Genomic DNA, 18,261 nt, shown 5'->3' on the forward strand with positions numbered 1-18,261 from the left:
ATTCCTTAGTTTTATTTACATTATAGAAGAAGTTTATCTTTTGTTTTCTTACACAGACATAAAGACCTTTTCATTGGTGAAGCAAATGCATCACATCTTTAAAGTTAAAAGGTCATTTTTATAATTCAAGTTTTAAAAAAAGGTTTTTCTATGCCATAATTTGGAGTTGGAACTTAGCATCCAGCTAGTTCTTTCAATAGATTCAGGAACTGTCACCTGCATCCATTCCTTCTTCCTAAATAAAGAGCTGATCTGCCAGATCAAGGGAGCTAATGCTCTAACAAAGTTTGGGCCAGGACAGCATATCTCTACCATGCTCTCGAAGCAGAAGTTGAACTGAAAAAAATTCAAGATTTGGGAGTGTATATATCTCAGATATAAAAATGGTATATCCATATAATTCTGGCTTAATAAATTCTGATTTAATAAAGTTTGTTAATAAAATTTAATAATTTTTATAAAAAATTTATATATACAGTTTATCAGCAGTTTAAGATATTTTAATATATATATTTCACATTAAACATTCCTTCATCTCTTGGAAACAGACCTAAGTTAGCCCATGGAATATAGAAATATGTCTCACATATATGTATATATATATTAATCATACTTAAATATGTTTATTATATGGACTACTAATATTTCAGTTTTAAGTCTAGCATGGTTTTCTTGAGTGCTTCTCTTTGATCCTAGAAGATGGAAGTCTATTTTGATGAGAATTTTGAGTCAGACGAAAGAATACTGACAGTTCAGGACATATAAAATTATATACAGAAATATTATATGATATATGTCTTATAGATTGTTTGGATTTTATTAAATGGGATTAACCCTCTTATAAAAACAAAAGGTAGAGGGGCTGGAGCAATAGCACAGCAGGTAGGGCATTTGCCTTGCATGTGGCCGACCTGGGTTCGATTCCCAGCATCCCATATGGTCCCCTGAGCACTGCCAGGAGTAATTTCTGAGTGCAAAGCCAGGAGTAACACCTGTGCATTGCCGGGTGTGACTCCACCCCCCCAAAAAAACAGAAGGTATAATTATTTAAATTATTCAAAATTTATAGTTCATATTTCCTGTTATGTTCATTTCTATATTTGATGTAGCTATTATACATTTGTGGCACATATATCTATAAAACAAAACTCTGATAGAGTTGCTAAGTGAAAACAGTTAAGAAGAGTGTTCTTAAGTCAAGGTTCACAAACTTCCTGCAACATTATTATTTAATATTATCTGTTAAAAAGATTTAAACTCCTTTAATTCACCTCTCAACTACAGAACCAAAATGGGGCCCAAGAATTTGCATTTTAACAGGCTTCCAGGGGATCTTCATGGATGTTAACATTTGAGAACCACTGCCATAGACTAGGGTATCTTAACTTAAAAAAAAAGAGCCTCCAACCTTAAATGGGAAATAAAAGGCAATATATTTTTCTAACACTGTTAGAAAATAGAAAGATCATGTTGGGAAAAGCACTAAGCTTTTCTCCTGGCAAAAAAACAAAAGGTGACATTATATAGGAAAATTAAAAAGGCAGAGATGGCCTCACTGTCACTGTCACTGTCCTCCCGTTGTTCATCGATTTGCTCTAGCGGGCCCAGTAACATTGGGAGACTTGTGGGGTGGGCGAGATACTCTGGGTAACTTGTCGGGCTCTCTGAGAGGGGCGGGAGAATCAAACTTGGGTCGACTGGGTCAGCCGCTTGCAAGGCAAACGCCCTACTCGCTGCAGCTGAGAGAGGGCCTCATATGAGACATGAGACAAAACAGGCATTAGAACATCACTGTTTGTCCCAAAAGTGCAACTTATGATAGCCTATTTTTTTATAGAGACCAAAAACTCTGGGCTTTACTTTTGCAGAGTATTAAAAATTCTTCTCTAAGGAATGTGACCTGAATGTTAGTTACTTCAAAAACAAGACAAAAAAAATTTTTGAAAGGCTAAACTCTTTTTTTCTAATAAGGTTTGCACTTGAGAAACAAGAAAGCACTAACTGTTGTTAGATTAGGCTCATAATTAACTACAACAAGAACTAAATTTTTTTAAGTTTTTCTGAGACATATAAAGAATTTGTTGCCATTCCATATTTTGAGACATTAAAATTATTACACCTAAACTTTTGAGATAGAAATGTCAAATACTTGACAAGGAATAGAGAGTTTTTTTATGCCATGGAAAACCAAAAATAGCACTCTTTATTGTATTTCTATAGAGAATAGGCATATGACTTTGGTATTTTTGTAACAATACCTCATAGCTTCTGATCCTGAGTCAGACGCACTACCATTGCACCACGAGGTCGGCTGGAGTGATAGCACAGCGGGTAGGACATTTGCTTTGCACGCAGCCAACATGGCGGACCTGAGTTCGATTCCTCCGCCCCTCTCAGAGAGCCCGGCAAGCTACTAAGAGTATCTCGCCCACACGGCAAAGCCTGGCAAGCTACTCGTGATGTATTCGATATGCCAAATACAGTAACAAGTCTCACGATGGAGACGTTACTGGGCCCGCTTGAGCAAATCGATGGACAAGGGGAGGACAGTGACAGTGACCTCATAGCTTGTGAAATGACATTAAATAAAATTTAAATGTTTCTAGATATAAAATAGTTGTATTCTAATGTTACTGATTTTTAAAATCAAAATTGTAAACTATGTGAAACTGGGCATTTGATTAATAACGTTCATTTTTATTTTATGTTATATGGCTTGCATTGAAGTTTTTAGTAGATATCTAGTTCACATTATCAAAACAAGTATTATTTTATTAACTAGGTTTTTTATTCACCCTAAATTTCTTACATGTGCTTTTAAAAATATCTTTTCATTTTTCAAAATAAAACAAATGTATTTCCATTATTATAGATACTACATTTTTATATTTTATCTCCACTTAATAGAAAGCCTTGACATCATATTCATTCTTTCAACATAGCTACCAACCCAGTTTTATTGTATAGTCAATTCTTTTTTTTTTTTTTTGTATAGTCAATTCTTAATTTTCTAAATAGAACATAAGTTGCACTAGTAGACATTTTGTATTACATAATTTTAACTATAGCTTTAGTTTTATTTTAAAATAAATTAATATTTAAAACCAGTAACAACAAAAATCATGCAGCAAAGCAAGGGAAGCATATTACTACTTTTTTATATAAGGATCTATATTGACATAACTTTACCATGTAAAATTTCCTAATGAAAAGAGGCAAACAACTTGTACCCAATTATTACAATAAAATTAAATGAAATTAAAAAATGTAAAAGAAATGACAACACATTTTTTAAATTACGATTTTGTTGCTTCAAAGTAATGTACTTTCCAAACAGCGGGTAGGGCATTTGCCTTGCACACAGCCAACACATGGCCGACCGGAGTTCAATTCCTCCGCCCCTCTCGAAGAGCCCGGCAAGCTACCCAGAGTATCGAGCCCGCATGGCAGAGCCTGGCAAGCTCCCCGTGACGTATTCGATATGCCAGACACTTTTACAACCAAGTCTCCAATGGAGACGTTACTGGGCCCGCTCAAGCAAATCAACGAACAACAGGAGGACCGTGACCGTGACCGTGAATCTTATATGGTCTATGCATCAAGTTTGTATTTTAGATAAAGTACAAATTCATTTGCCAGTCTCCTCAAGGAGTTATTGCTTGGAAAATGCAAGAGTATGTGGATGTTAAGTGACATAATGAATGATTTAAAGAGACAGCAACCTTAGTGTAATAAAGGAAAATACCAATAGTATAAAATTAGTTATTTCTGTCAAAGTCACATATACAAATGGAATCTACATTGAAAACCACTCTGAAACCTATGAGTTTTAGTATTCTGCTTATCATATAAAATCACTAACAAAGATTGTCTCTTTAAATTTTTTTAAATTTTAATTCCCATGCAGAATTTTTACAAGCTGGGTCATAAAATGATTTGTAAGTCGATAATATGGTTTGGAGCAACATACAAAAAACGGTTTTCCTACTACGCATTTTCCAAAAACATACAGGTAAGGGTTAAACACAACTTTAGTTTCTATCAGGCAGACAAGGCCTTTACCTGAACCCTAGGAACAAAAGGCGTTGTTCTTCTACTAAGGCTTTGGCTCTGGTAAGCAAAATTAAAGAAAAAAGCAATAAAACAAAACCAAAAAGGACAACACGCTGGAACTAAAAGACCAAAAGTAAAACAAACACATAAAACTATCCCTTAAATATAATTTTTTTCAATGATAATATATATATGTAAGGAAAGCACATCAATATAATAACTTTCTCAAATATTAAAATGTATAAAAACTATACAAAATGTTAGAATTTTTAAATCAGATTTTTAAAATACGACAACAGCAAGCAACAGGAACTAAGATTGAGTTTAAATGAACATATATTCAGGCCGTGTATTCTGAAATAATGAGTGTAATCATAATCCCATGATTTAAGAAACTTCTGGTTCCACCCTGAAGCAGATTACACAAGAAAACATTATAATTCAAAAAGAAGTTAGACTTATATTTACGAAATTATTAGCAAAAGATCATCTATAGATGTAATTATGTGACTTCTCTAGTAGTCTATCCAAAAATCCATTAAAACAAAAAGCAAAAACATTGACCAAATGAGCTTTAGAATTTCTTAATGAAAGAACACAGTAAAATGAAACAATGAGCTGGAATTAAGTGAATTAAATTAGTTTATTAAAAATGAAACCTGATTTAAGTATTTAAACATCATTCTCAGATTTATTATGTACAACAAGAGATAACACGGTTAACTGGCAACCACACTAGTTAAAGGTAAGCATGTCTCATTTCACTTTATCTATATAGTACTTGAACTTTTCCATGCCTTTACTCCAAGTATTTTGCCTCCAACAATAGTAGGAGGTCATTGCTGTTATCTCCAATTTGTGGATGAGGAAACAAAGGCAAAAAAAAAAAAAGCTGGATATACTCAAACAAAAGTTGAAAATGCTTTGAAATTGCATAAAGGTAGAAAGTAGAGCTCAGTTCTAAGTAAAACAATTTCTTAGACTTAAATATAGAAATTATTTTTATATTTAAATTTTTATTTCTATTATTTATTTTATCATTATTTTTATTATTTAAATATATAAACATCATATAGACTTAAATATATGAATTTCTTAGACTGAATATATATGTATATATGTATCTATACATATATATATATTATCTTGAAAATGTTTCCAAAATAGTCAGTTGTGGGGGTTTTATGTTAATTTTGTTTTTCTTTTTTTGCCTTTCTTAAAACATGCAATGGTTAATATGTAACTAGGCTCAAAATCAGCTGCCTATCTTTGGGCTTTGGATTTCAAGACATTTTACAGATTTCAAGATACTTAATTGTTTTTCTTTCACCAACATTACCTCCCAATTCCTTCCATTTCTCATGGATGACTCTCCAGTCTAATTCAAAGACTTATAAGTAGTTAACTAATTCAGACTTTTTCACTGCTATTTGGAAACAGATAATGGGTATTAAGTGGCCTGTTTACCAACTTAATCATCATAGACTGCTGAAGACAAATCTAAAACTAAGGAAAGCAGATCTTAAAAGCAGACTATCATTATACCATTAATCACATGAGTCATCTTTTGCTCTCTCCAAAAACTAAGGCAATCTCAAATGTGGAGACACTTCCAAGGAAAGAGACAAACTTTCAGACATGGAGTTTGTTACTCAGACTTATCTGCCTGCATGACGTGAGGTGGACAACTCTCCCCAACTAGAGAAGAGTGAACGAAATTAGCAGGCGTGCTGAAGAGAAGACTAACAGGATTCTCTGTTTGGAAACAGATTTTATTTCCTTGCTCTCTCAACTATCCTAGCAATATACCAAGGTAATGGAATATTTTTATTAAAATAAAATAAAATAATTTTATTAACAAAAATATTTGCTAATAAAATAAATAGTACTTCGACATCAAATTCATCTTTTGAAACAAACATTTTCCCCCAGATTCTAAAATACAACTTACAGATTTCTGAAATCAGTTGTCTAAAATCTCTGGCAATTAAATATTAACTAATCTTCATACACTTACACTTGGGAATAGAAATACTTTGTTTTAATTTTTTTAATTCGAGAAATTTAAATAGAATACAATTATCCATTTTTAACGGAACAGTTCTGCGACATTAGTAAGTTCATGAGGCTAGAACGTCACCACCATCTCTAGTTTGAAAACTCTTCCATTTCCCCCAGAAAAATCTCCTCTATCTTTAAACAATCACTCCCATTCTCCCAGTTTTCAACCCCTGGCAACTATGAGGCTGTTTTCTGTCTCTGTGGAGTCTAGCTATTTCATATTGGAACAGTGAAGCATTATGGATCCTATGCAATTTGTAATTAATATAAATTCATTTATTTCAGCATAAATTGGTATCTGTAATAGTTCAGCTTCACACAGATGAAAAATTTGAAATCATATGAAACAAATATTTATTTCATGTGTAATGTAACTTCCTACTATAAATTGTGCTATCTTGATAATATACCTTTTACACAATGCTTCTTGAATAATGAGTTTGGACATTGAGGTGCAAACCAAAAAAAAAAAAAAAAGCTTAAAATAGGCTACTGAGTTTCCTGGGAGAGATAAAAGATATATGCCTATTCTTATACCTTTAATTATCTAACAATTTTAGATCGTCAAATGAAATGAATATGCACAATATTTACAAACTCATAGCTGAAAATTTAATCATGAAAATATATTAAAACAAAGTAATTTCGGAAAAGGTTACCATCATAAATCAACCACAAATCCTGGCTAAAATCATGAGTGCCCATACGCATCAATATTCTAGAAAGAATTCTGAGCCATTTCTCACTTTTAAGAGTTGAAGGCTCTGTTTTAACACATTCTCAGAAAGCCTAGCCAAAGACTGCAAATTCATTTTAAAATACCAGCAGAACTACAATTGCAGTGATCTGGAGGAGAGGAAGTGCTGTGTTACAGAAGAGCCCAAAGAGAAGGAATGAAAATAAGGACGAGCTCCTGTTGGCTTTCTCACCATACACATTAATGGTACTTTCTTGGCAATGCCAGCAACAGGCACAGACAGCAGCTAATTCAAACATGGAAAAGAAGACAAACCACATGTGTTTGTTTTTAAAGTCATCGACAGCCTTGACCATGAAAACAGAATCAATCCATGTACATTATTTTTATGCTTGCTATTTGAGAATGTTGCTGCCCATGAGCTGACAATTCCATCTGGAAGGTCAGTGTACACACTGCAAATTACGGGGATTAGAACTGCCATAATTTTCTAAGAGTCCTGGGTCACTACAAAATTGTCACCAAAAGCAAAATCCCAAAGGTGAAAGAGATTGATAAAAAAAACATTTAATATTCCTTAAGACTTGCTAGGGTTTTTCCCAGTGAGAAATATTTTTAGACACATTCTTTTTCCCAACCTCTACATAATTAGGGAAAACTAAAACTATCACCTATTTGGCAGAAATTGGGTTAAACGTAAAGGGAAATGTTATAACCAGGAGGGTCTCTTGCATATGTTTCCTGCAGACAAAGAATGAAAATGAAATGAATTTTCATTAAAATGTAGGTCGATCATTTTTACTGTTGTATTTCCAGCAACCAGTACTCCTGCTGGCATAGGGTCAAAACAACAAGTAGTGGATTATGTGAATACAAAATTGGATCAACTTGGTAAAATGCTAAGAAAAATTTTAGCAAAAGATTTCAAGAATCTAAAATTTTGTCTTTTTTCTTCCCTATGGTAATTTTACTTAGGGAAAATTATCCTGACATAATTATTTTGTCCTAACAAACTACACAAGATTTATATTCTAGGATTTCCATAGCATCATTATAATATAAATTAGAATCAAACAAGACATACTATATTAGTGAATTAAATTGAAATGGTGTGAAAAAAATCATTTGAGAAATTACAAGAGAAAAACTTTGAAAGAAAAAGTGTACAATACATTTCTAAGTAAAAATACAGCTTTTGAAATAGTAATGTATGTGAATCGTTATATTTTAGTTGCAGGATTTATATTTATATTTAGTGGCAGAATTATAGGAGATTTTTTATGTGTTCATCTGTACTTTTTGTGATTAGACAATAAAATGTGGATTTAATTTACATACTCTTTCTTTAAGGAACATCCCCCATTCAAGTTATGAGAAAATGATAAAAGGGGTAGCATTTTAAATAACAATTAGATGGATTTTAAGCCAACATCACTTATAAATATAAATACTATGAATTATACCATTATCAAAACTTTTTAAAATTAAGCTTTCAATTCCATTTTTATTAGATTTATATCCAATATTTTTAACAGTCTTATCTTTCTACTATATTTATTTTGATCACGAGGAAACACAGTGTAACTTAAAATATGTCTAAATACTTTCACCCTGCCTCCCTCCCCGATCATCTGATTTATAATCAGGTCTTGAGAATGAGGCAACGTTTAAATGAGGCAACAAAGTGGTACTTACTTATGGAAGTCTAACTTCTGCTCGCTCCCTACACCACCTTAGCCAATTACACAAACACAATATACACACACAGATTTATGTATCTACTGTCATATTTTCTATTATCCAGTAAGAAGATCATTCTTTAAAGAAGGACTATTTAAATAGGACTATAATCATAGTAATAAACAACTAACATTTATTAGAAATGAGAATAATAAAGAGAAAAATTCATTTTAGTAAGACAATTAACAACCTTCCAATCATATCTCATTTCCTTTTTTGCAGAACTTTTGTTATTGTAGTCTTCGTGATTAAAAGACTCAGAACAAATATGTCAAAGGACTTTCTAAACATTTTCATCTTAATTCTGTTTACCTTTCCTTTATCTTTCAGTTAATTAAAATTTTTAAGTAAAAATCATCCCCCCAAAAAAGTGTAAAGGGGAAATTTCATAGTTGATTTAATTTAAGAAAGATTTTTGTCTGTTGGTAAAATATCAGTCCAAGAATAGTTTTAAATTACAATGTTTTTATCCAAATTGAGCATCTGGATTTTGAAAATCAAAATAGTCATAATACCCAAAAACATTTAGGTTAGTGACTCATCAATATTATTAACATGTTTCTAAAATACTACCATATAAATTGTAATATTAATGGTTTTTAAAAAGATAATAACTGAAGAAATTAATGAAGAATGATGATTTGTATTTGCAAAATTCTTATAATATGGATAGAAAATGCACAATTGAATTTATGGATTTTAATGCAAGTTTATTCAAATTTAGGGTCCACTTAATATGAAACAAGCTGATCTACTCAGTAATCTATTGTATTATTTTCCCACTAATTAAGGGTCAACTTTTAAGTATCCTTATATTTCAGATCAATATTCATAACCAATGATAACTATGAAATTTCTCCCAAATATTCTTATGGTTGAAAGACAAGGAAGAATTCATTTATTGATATTTATCTTAAATATACTATCTTTGAACAGCACAGTATTTTTATTGCTCTTAAATGTCTATGACAAATTATAGCCATTTTGAAACTGCATAAATATCATAGCCTTAAACTATAAAATATTATTAAATTTTAAAAAAAGTTTTCAGCAGCCTCACAAATGCTCTGACTAAATTCCAGATAATCTAATTTTAATAAAATGTTAAGGCTGAATAATTAAAATCTTCAATTTCTATCAAAATATGGAAAAAGTGATGAGTAAAAACACAATTATACTCTAAGAAGAACATGGTTCATAAAACATAACATAATGTCAAAACATTTCTTGATGTCACAAAAGTCACGACACTAATGTAGTGATTACGTACTGAAAGCTGTCCAGAGAGGAACTGGGGGACATCTCGCAACATGCCAGGGCTCAGGGGTGAGGTAACGGAAATAGAAGGCCGATCCATTTTTTGAGATTCAAATGAACTAGAACCTGAAACAGCAATTATACATCAAGAATAGTAACAATGACTCTACTTCGGCATCTATTTTTACAATAAATATCTTGACTTCATAAAACAAAATTAAATTGACCATTCTTGGCTACTAAGTTCCAAGTCCATGACAAGGTTAGAGATTCATTATGCACAGCCTGGATTTTCTTGTAAGACTGAATACAAGCCATTTCTGTGCCAAAGATATAAGAGTCAGACTTCCGACTTAGAATTTTGTTACTTTCTCTTATGTGCACAGAACTTGTAACTTACAGTAACATATTAAGAAATTTTAAAGTTAAAAATTTACGAGGAAACACCAAGACTGAAAGCAAATTAAGTACAATCTAAACTTGTAATGCTAAAACTTAAGTATTAGAATGTTACTTATAAGATGTTTGTAGAAAGTGAATCTTTCATCGATTCTAAAAGACTATCATAAATTAATTATGACAAAAGGGAAGTGAAGAGCACTAAAAAAATAAAGGAACAACTTAAAAAGGAGAACGATAAATTTATTACTATGAAGTAGAAAGGAAAATAAGAAAATAAATAAAACTAGGGTTAATGGAATTCTGAGGGAACTAAACCCCTGACATTCTAGGCTATGTAATTTGATTCTAGCAAAAAAAAAACCACATTAAATACTCATGAGAGAGCTAATAAAAAGTGCATTTGAGGAAGATGACTTTACACTTATTTAAAGGTGAACTGGATTAAGAGATAAGGAAAATAGTTAAGAACAAATATGTTCATTTCAATAAAGTAATAATAAGATATGCTCTGGAAATGGACTGGAAAAAATCAGTAAATAGTAAAAATAAGGATTCGAAAATTTAGACACGTGAGAGAAAAAGGAAGAGGCTCAAACACTAAGATTTCAGACCTTGTACCAGTTATGAGACAAGAAATTCCCGTATGTGTCTCTCTTGTTTTCTGCCCAGCATAGTACTGACATTCACTGGCATATTAGACAATGGAGAAGGCCTACAAGTTGAAGGCAATGGGTAGAGAAGTTAAAGTGGTCCACACTGATCTTCTGACACCTCTGAGACACCTAAGAAGAGATGCAAAGTGGACATACATGTGCAGATGGGGAAGACCAAAGTTCAAATAGATGTGAGTGTTGGAAATTAAGGTATGAAGTGTCTGCCTATGCAAAAACACAGGAAGGTAAAAAGTACTACCACCAGAGAGTATAATGTGAAATAAAGAAGACGCTACAAGCCTTAGGTCCACAAGTAATGGTGATCTCTTTCATAGTATTTGCAAATGGGAAAAAAAAAAACGATGGCTTTAGACTTAGGTATAACTTTGGTTTTCTAACATATTAAACTTCAAGACTAAAGGATAGAGTGGACTTTGAGAAACAATTCCTGTCTCCTCAGGAATAAGTTTGGAATTGGAGTCAAGAGACTTTTTAAATGACTCTAATAAAATAAAGAGCTCCACTGTGGTGACACAGTCAGTAGCTGAGTGATGTTAGCACATAAAAATGTTACCTTCTTTAGAGGACTGTTGTAGGAACTAAATGTAATAATGTAGGTAAAACAACTGCAGTTTCAAGGATTCATTAAAATCAGAACAATGATGATATAGTTATTATACTTAACACTGTACTGCACTGCACTGTCCTCCAATTGTCCATCAATTTGCTCGAGCGGGCCCAGTAACGTCTCCATTGGAGACTTTGTTGTTACTGTGTTTGGCATATCAAATACATCACGGGTAGCTTGCCAGGCTCTGCCATGCAGACGAGATACTCTCGGTAGCTTGCCAGGCTCTCCGAGAGGGGTGGAGGAAACGATCTCAGGTAGGCCGTGTTGGCTGCGTGCAAGGCAAACGCCCTACCACTGTGCAAGCGGTACAAGATAGCACAGAATAAGAATAAGAATAAGAATAAGAATAAGAATAAGAATAAGAATAAGAATAGAATAAGAATAAGAATAAGAATAAGAATAAGAATAAGAATAAGATCATTCCAAAATAGCACAGAATAAGTACTTTAAAAAAGAGTTTAGAATGAAAATAGGAAATGCTCAAATTCTTTTTACAAGCTAATGGTCTTAAATACTCCCTGCAAGATTCTTAATCACAAAAACAAAATAAAACAAAAACAAAAACAAAAGCAAAAGGTTGCCTGTGTTCTAATGTTCTAGGTTTAGGTGCCTATGGCATTATTTTGTTTAAAATGATTTACCACCCTACCAGAGATATTAAATGAAGTAGTCATATGATCATATTTGAAAGTATAATGTTATCCCATTCCAAAAAGCTTCCTCCATTCAATTAAAATATTAACATAATACCTATAATTATATGACAATTTTTTAAATGTTTATTGTCAACTATTGAATGCCAAGGATCTGAGAGCACAGCCCCACCCTCATTGTAGGCACCAAAGCTAAACCACCATTGTCTCACCAAAGAAACACGAGCTCAGTCCTCTTTACTGTTCTCTCTGCTTTCGAAAACCTCATTCCATATAACCAATTTGTAACATTGCAGTAGATTTTTAAATCTATGCTTCTCCTCAAAACAGTTACAGAATGCTCTCAAGCTCTCAGAGTCAAAGCCTGGGAAGGAACTTAGAAGTTCGGGCAACTAAAAGTAGAGAGAGTATGGGGAATATAGTCTGCCATAGAGGCAGGCGGAGGGTGGGGAAAGGGGGATATACCGGGGATATTGGTGGTGGGGAATATGCACTGGTGGAGGGATGGGTGTATGATCATTTTGTGATTGTAACCCAAACATGAAAGCTTGTAACTATCTCACGGTGATTCAATAATTTTTTTTTAAAAAGGAAGAAGTTCGGGCAATTTGGTGCCCTTCTATATAATATCTGCTTACTCCATTTTCTCCCGGGGAGCGATAGCACAGCGGTAGGGCATTTGCCTTGCACGCAGCCAACATGGCCGACCCGAGTTCGATTCCTCCGCCCCTCTCAGAGAGCCCAGCAAGCCACCGAGAGTATCTCGCCCGCACGGCAGAGCCTGCCAAGCCACCTGTGATGTATTCGATATGCCAAACACAGTAACAACAAAATCTCCAATGGAGATGTTACTGGGCCCGCTCGAGCAAATCCCTCTGCAGCAGCCAGCCAAACCTCAACTCTCTTCCTGAAACTGCTATGCTTGGTTGAACAATCGCACGCTCTGACAGCTTTGCCCTAGTCACTGGAAAATCTGCTCCTATCTTTCCTTTCTCAAAATGCCGATGGCCACATATCTACTTCCATCCCTCTTCCTTTCTTCTTACCCTTTCTCCCTTGGTTCTCGGTCAGTCAAGAAATACGTGGTTGAGAGGGGAAAAAATACCCATTTAACATCTGAAGCAGCATTGGATCACAAATAAGAAAGCGCACTTGCATATCTAGCAACATTCAAACTTAGATTACTATAATTCTGCTATTAAATCAGAACTCTGATTCTATTTTCAAAAAAATACACGTTAAAAATGGGCCTAGAGAAATAGTACAGCAGGTACGGCATTTTGCCTTGCACGTGCTGACCCAGGTTCAATCCCTGCATTCCATATGATTCCCTGAGCACCACCAGGAGTGATTCTTGAGTACAGAGTCAGAGGAATCCCTGGGCATCTCCAGGTGTGGCCCCCAAACCAAAGCAAACCAAACCAAAACCATAATCTACAACTGTACCTCATGGTGTTTCACTAACAAAATTTTTTTTAAAAAAAATGTAAATGATGGAGAATGGGCACTGGTGGAGGGATGGGTACTGGATCATTGTATAACTGAAACCCAAGCACAAAAATTTGTAAGTCTTTAATACCCAAGAATGGCCGAGATTAGTACCAGGAATTTTACTCCATGACTTGGAGGCCAACCACACATGCTAGGGGAAAAGGGAGTTCAGACAGAGAAGGGAACACCAAATAAAGGGTGTTGGGAGGATCCTCCCATGATGGGAGAAGCATGCTGAAAGTAGACTATAGACCAAACATGATTGTCACCCATTGCCTCTTTTGCAAACCACAACACCCAAAAGGAGAGAGAGAACTAAAGGGAATGCCCTGCCACAGAGGCAGGGTGGGATGCGGGGGATGAGGGGTGGGAGGGATACTGGAATCCGTGGTGGTGGGAAATGAGCACTGGTGGAGGGATGGGTATTTGATCACTGTATAATTAAAACCCACGCACAAAAATTTGTAAGTCTACAACTGTACCTCATGGTGTTTCACTAATAAAAATTTAAAATATATATATATATATATATATATATAATTGTTCATTAGATTTACCTAAGCTTTCCTCACACTAGGGATTAGGTTACAAAGTAGTACAGTTTGAAACTAGCAAAAATTTGAGAGGAAGGGGTGAAGCTTTTAATAGTGATGCATATAGTCACTATTTCTAACTCTGATGTTTTCACTCATATAACTATACATTTTAACTAAGCATATTACATTATTATTGTATACCTTAGCAAAATTATCTAAAATCACATAGTAGTTCATATAGTGTGGTTTCTAAAATGCTACCCTAAAATATTATGAAATTTTATACTCATTCCCACATGAAATAATACTAAATCTTTCATTGTTATATGACAAAATGCTTGATATTTTGTTTTCTACTTTGTATTAATAATAAAATACCTCATTTGACCCCTGATAAATGAGCACTATTAATAACACATTTGTCTAAAATAAATCAAACTTACTGGACTCCAGTTGTCCATGTGTGCTATCTGGTATTCTAGGGATATCTCTGAAATTACAGAAAACAAGAAATTATTCCAACAATTAATGCAACTGCTACTGAGAAAAATTCAAAATGTTCTACTGCAATTAAAAAAATACTTTTTAACTAACTACAGAAAAAAATATATAATTTTTACATTTTCCAGTAAGAGTAGGTTCTAAAGTTTGAATCATTCTGAAAAGTACATAAAATATTTATATGGTATAAAACTACAATAGATTTGTAAGTTTTTAGTGTGTTAAAGATATGTTACTTTGAAAAGAACATATCACTGAAACTTACAAATTTAAGTAATCTTGCCTAGCATCAAAAGATATCAAAATAATAGTACAACAATTTTCTAAATGAGTGAAAAAACTGTGCTTTAGGATTCTATTAAAAAAAGCATTTTAGGGGCGGGAGAGATAGTACAGCAGCTAGGGATCTTGCTTTGCATGCAGCTGACCCAGGCTGGGTCCCTGGCATCCTATATGGTCCCCCAAGCAATTCCAAGAGTGATTCCTGAGGAGTAAGCCCTGAGCATGCCAGGTGTGCCCCCCTCAAAAAAAATTTTTTAAATAAATTTTAGAGTCTCTGTTCTAGAATGCTCTTATATAAAATATACATTTAATAATTCACTGTCAGTTTATACGGTTTTTCATTATCTTTATTTAGCTATACATAAATATCTTCTAGATTGGCTTAGTATATGAGTACATATAAAGGGATACAACTATAATACTTTATTTGGTGATTCTCATATTGTAGACACAAGCACCTAATTTATTTAAATGGAAATTATACATTTAAACCTTCAGGTCACATCACTTGACTTCCCCGTTAATCATCGATTTGCTGGAGCGTGCGCCAGTAACGTCTCCATGTGTCCCTGTCACGTGCTAGTGTAGCCCAGTGGCGTCTGTTTGCTCTAGGAACATGAAGAGCCTCAAACCGATCGTTCATGATCTTGATGAAGTCTGACCATCTGGTAGGTGGGCGGCCACGCGGTCTTTTGACATCCCGTGGAATCCAGTCGGTAACAGCTCTAGTCCAGCAGTCATCTCTAAATCTCATTACGCGACCAGCCCATCTGATTTTTGACACCTTGGCAAACGAGACAGCGTCCCTGATTCTTGATCGTCCACGGAGGTCGGAACTCCGGATTCTTTCTCTCATTTGAGTGAAACGTGATAATCCAGGCATAGTTCTTTCAATTCCTCTTCAAGAGACCTGAATAGCGTTCTCATCCTGTTTGTGTAGGGCCCAGGTCTCTGAGGCATATGTTAATGCAGGAAGAACAGCGGAATCAAAGAGATGTGCCTGGAGCCAGAGGTTCTTCGTCCTCTTAGCTATTTCTTCAACACTCTTGAAGGCGTTCCAAGCTGCTCTCTTCCTCCTGCGCAACTCGGGTGCCAGGTCATTTGTCATGTTGACTTCTCGACCTAGGTACACATAGCTGTTGATTCGGAGATGGTCGTTCCGTTGAGAGTGAATGGGGCGTCAGGAACGAGGCTGTTTCTCATAAACATTGTCTTCGTAAGATTCAGCTGTAGTCCGACCTTTCCACACTCACGGTCGTAGTTGGCCAGCATTTGTGCAGCTTGGCTGATGTTTGGTGTTATTAAAACAATGTCATCAGCAAAGCGGGGGTGGTGTAGTTGCCGACCATCTATCTTCAGGTAACAACTTACAAAACCTGAAGAGTACTTGCCACTTCCTTAGTTTTATGTTTCTTTAAAAAAATGTCCCTTTTCCTTATATTATTCCCTTTGGAATTATTTTTCTATAGATCCTCTCTCACCTCTGCTAAAATTTTTATGCTGAAAAAATCAGTGTGCAAAATTGTAAAACATATTGATCTTTTCACAACGTAGAGTATTATAATCTATGAGTCTTCTTTTTAAATATAGTTCCCTGCTCCTAATAACTTTAACCATCTTCTAAGGTATTTAGATACTAATAGTAAATACAGTCCTCTTCTCCTAATGACTTTAACCATCTACTAAGGCATTTAGATAATAATAAATACAGCCCCCTGATTCTAATAGCATTAACCATCTACTAAGGTACTAAAGATAATAATAATAATAAACACATGAATATTTCTTTTTCTTTTATAATGGTAGATTCTAATACGATTAGATGACGAGATGTCACAGTTTAGGGTGAAGTGTTTCTAGTAAAAGAGAAAAAGCACTATCAAAATAATTCATTATTGCAATGAGTCAGATTCTTGGACTGTACATTACAAATTGTTTAATAATTTAACTACTTAATAATTGTTTAATAGTAGTAGTTCAACTATGGATAAAATAATGAAGCCGGGGCCAGAGAAATGGCTCAAAGGGAAGAGTGCCTGCATTGTCTGCACAGGGAGTTCAATCCCAACACTTCAAGCCTCCCATCAAGGCCAGATTAGCTGTGTTGGCTCCTGAGCACAGAACTATCAGCCCACACCGTGAGACCCAATATCACAGTGAGTGGATCCCCTTACGACCCCCCCTACCCACACACATACACGCATAATGAAACCCTCAAACTCACCCAATGGGCCTTGAAACCACAAGTTCTGCCTGTGGTTCAGGTTTGGATTCCAGAATGATGTTATACACTTCCTCAAACGTGGCTCCTTGCAATAGCCTTCCATTCCACTCTAACACCTCGTCACCTAGAGAGTGTGTCAGTATGGATCATCTCAGAGATAGCTCAAGCTCATGAAACGCACTTGAAACAAAAGCAACCTTCAACTAAATGAGCTTCATAGACCACACATCACTGAGGACAGCTAAAGGGGAAGACGAATCTAATGGTCAGGATGACTAAGTTCATTTTATTTAAAAGAGCCAGGGACAAAAAGGGAAACAGATAAATGTCATTTCTGTTGCTTCTTAATAAAAAAAAAAACTCTAATTCTAGAAAGTATCAAGATTAGTTGCCTTTGCGACAGAGGCCTCCTGACCCCAATTATTTAAAATTTTAGAATTTCAGGAGTATGTAGCTGCAAAAACGGCTGCGCAACATCTCATACTATTCATAACAAATAATACAAAATAAATTATTTAGCATCTGCCCGGGGGCAGGCTTGAGTGGCGGTGGGAAAATTTTAAAAAATGGTAGTGAGAAGTTGGTGTTGAAATATTGAATGTAATCAATTATTGTGAACAACTTTATGAAATAAAATTAAAAATAAAAAAGTTTAATTGCCTCTGCGAGATTTTATGGCACTGTATTCTAAGCTTCCCTGAGTAAGCTGTGCATGTCTTCATGCTACCATACAAAGCTTACTACTTAGTTAGTGATTAATTCCTGCCCAAGGCTCTGAAGAAACTTGCCAATAGTATCCAAAGGAGATAGGAGTGGCTCATTTTAGGAAATATATATTTAGCCTTGGAATTCGTTCCTTAAACCATGTTATAATTTTTTTTAAAGATACAAAGTTTCTGGGAAGCAAATTTGGTTAATACCAGAAAAAGAATATCTATCAGGAAAAAAATCAATAAACATAGAAATCTCATCTTAAGAAATACAACATACAACTTTCCATTAATGAATAAGATTATGTATTTAGGTGAAATGAGCTATTTGTTACTGGTCAAAGTGAGAAAAACATTTTCGATAACTACT

The 18,261-nt window shown here is 34.4% G+C and overlaps 1 protein-coding gene across 50 annotated transcripts in view; it reads right to left on the minus strand.

Annotated features, from left to right (window-relative positions):
- Positions 1–18,261, minus strand: part of RIMS2 (regulating synaptic membrane exocytosis 2) — a 564,867-nt gene that overhangs the window by 261,559 nt on the left and 285,047 nt on the right. For 27 of the 50 annotated variants that reach the window (XM_056111680.1, XM_056111663.1, XM_056111731.1 and 24 more), the window contains 3 exons: positions 17,182–17,305; positions 14,618–14,664; positions 9,822–9,934 (listed from right to left, as the gene is read on the minus strand). In XM_056111680.1, coding sequence (XP_055967655.1) covers positions 9,822–9,934; positions 14,618–14,664; positions 17,182–17,305 — 284 coding nt within the window. Of the gene's footprint in view, positions 1–4,062; positions 4,111–9,821; positions 9,935–14,617; positions 14,665–17,181; positions 17,306–18,261 lie in introns of all 50 variants that reach the window. The other 23 variants (XM_056111705.1, XM_056111697.1, XM_056111654.1 and 20 more) reach the window with 1 other exon arrangement.

The sequence above is a fragment of the Sorex fumeus genome, unplaced genomic scaffold, assembly GCF_029834395.1.
Source record: "Sorex fumeus unplaced genomic scaffold, SorFum_2.1 ptg000002l, whole genome shotgun sequence".
Taxonomy (NCBI): domain Eukaryota; kingdom Metazoa; phylum Chordata; class Mammalia; order Eulipotyphla; family Soricidae; genus Sorex; species Sorex fumeus.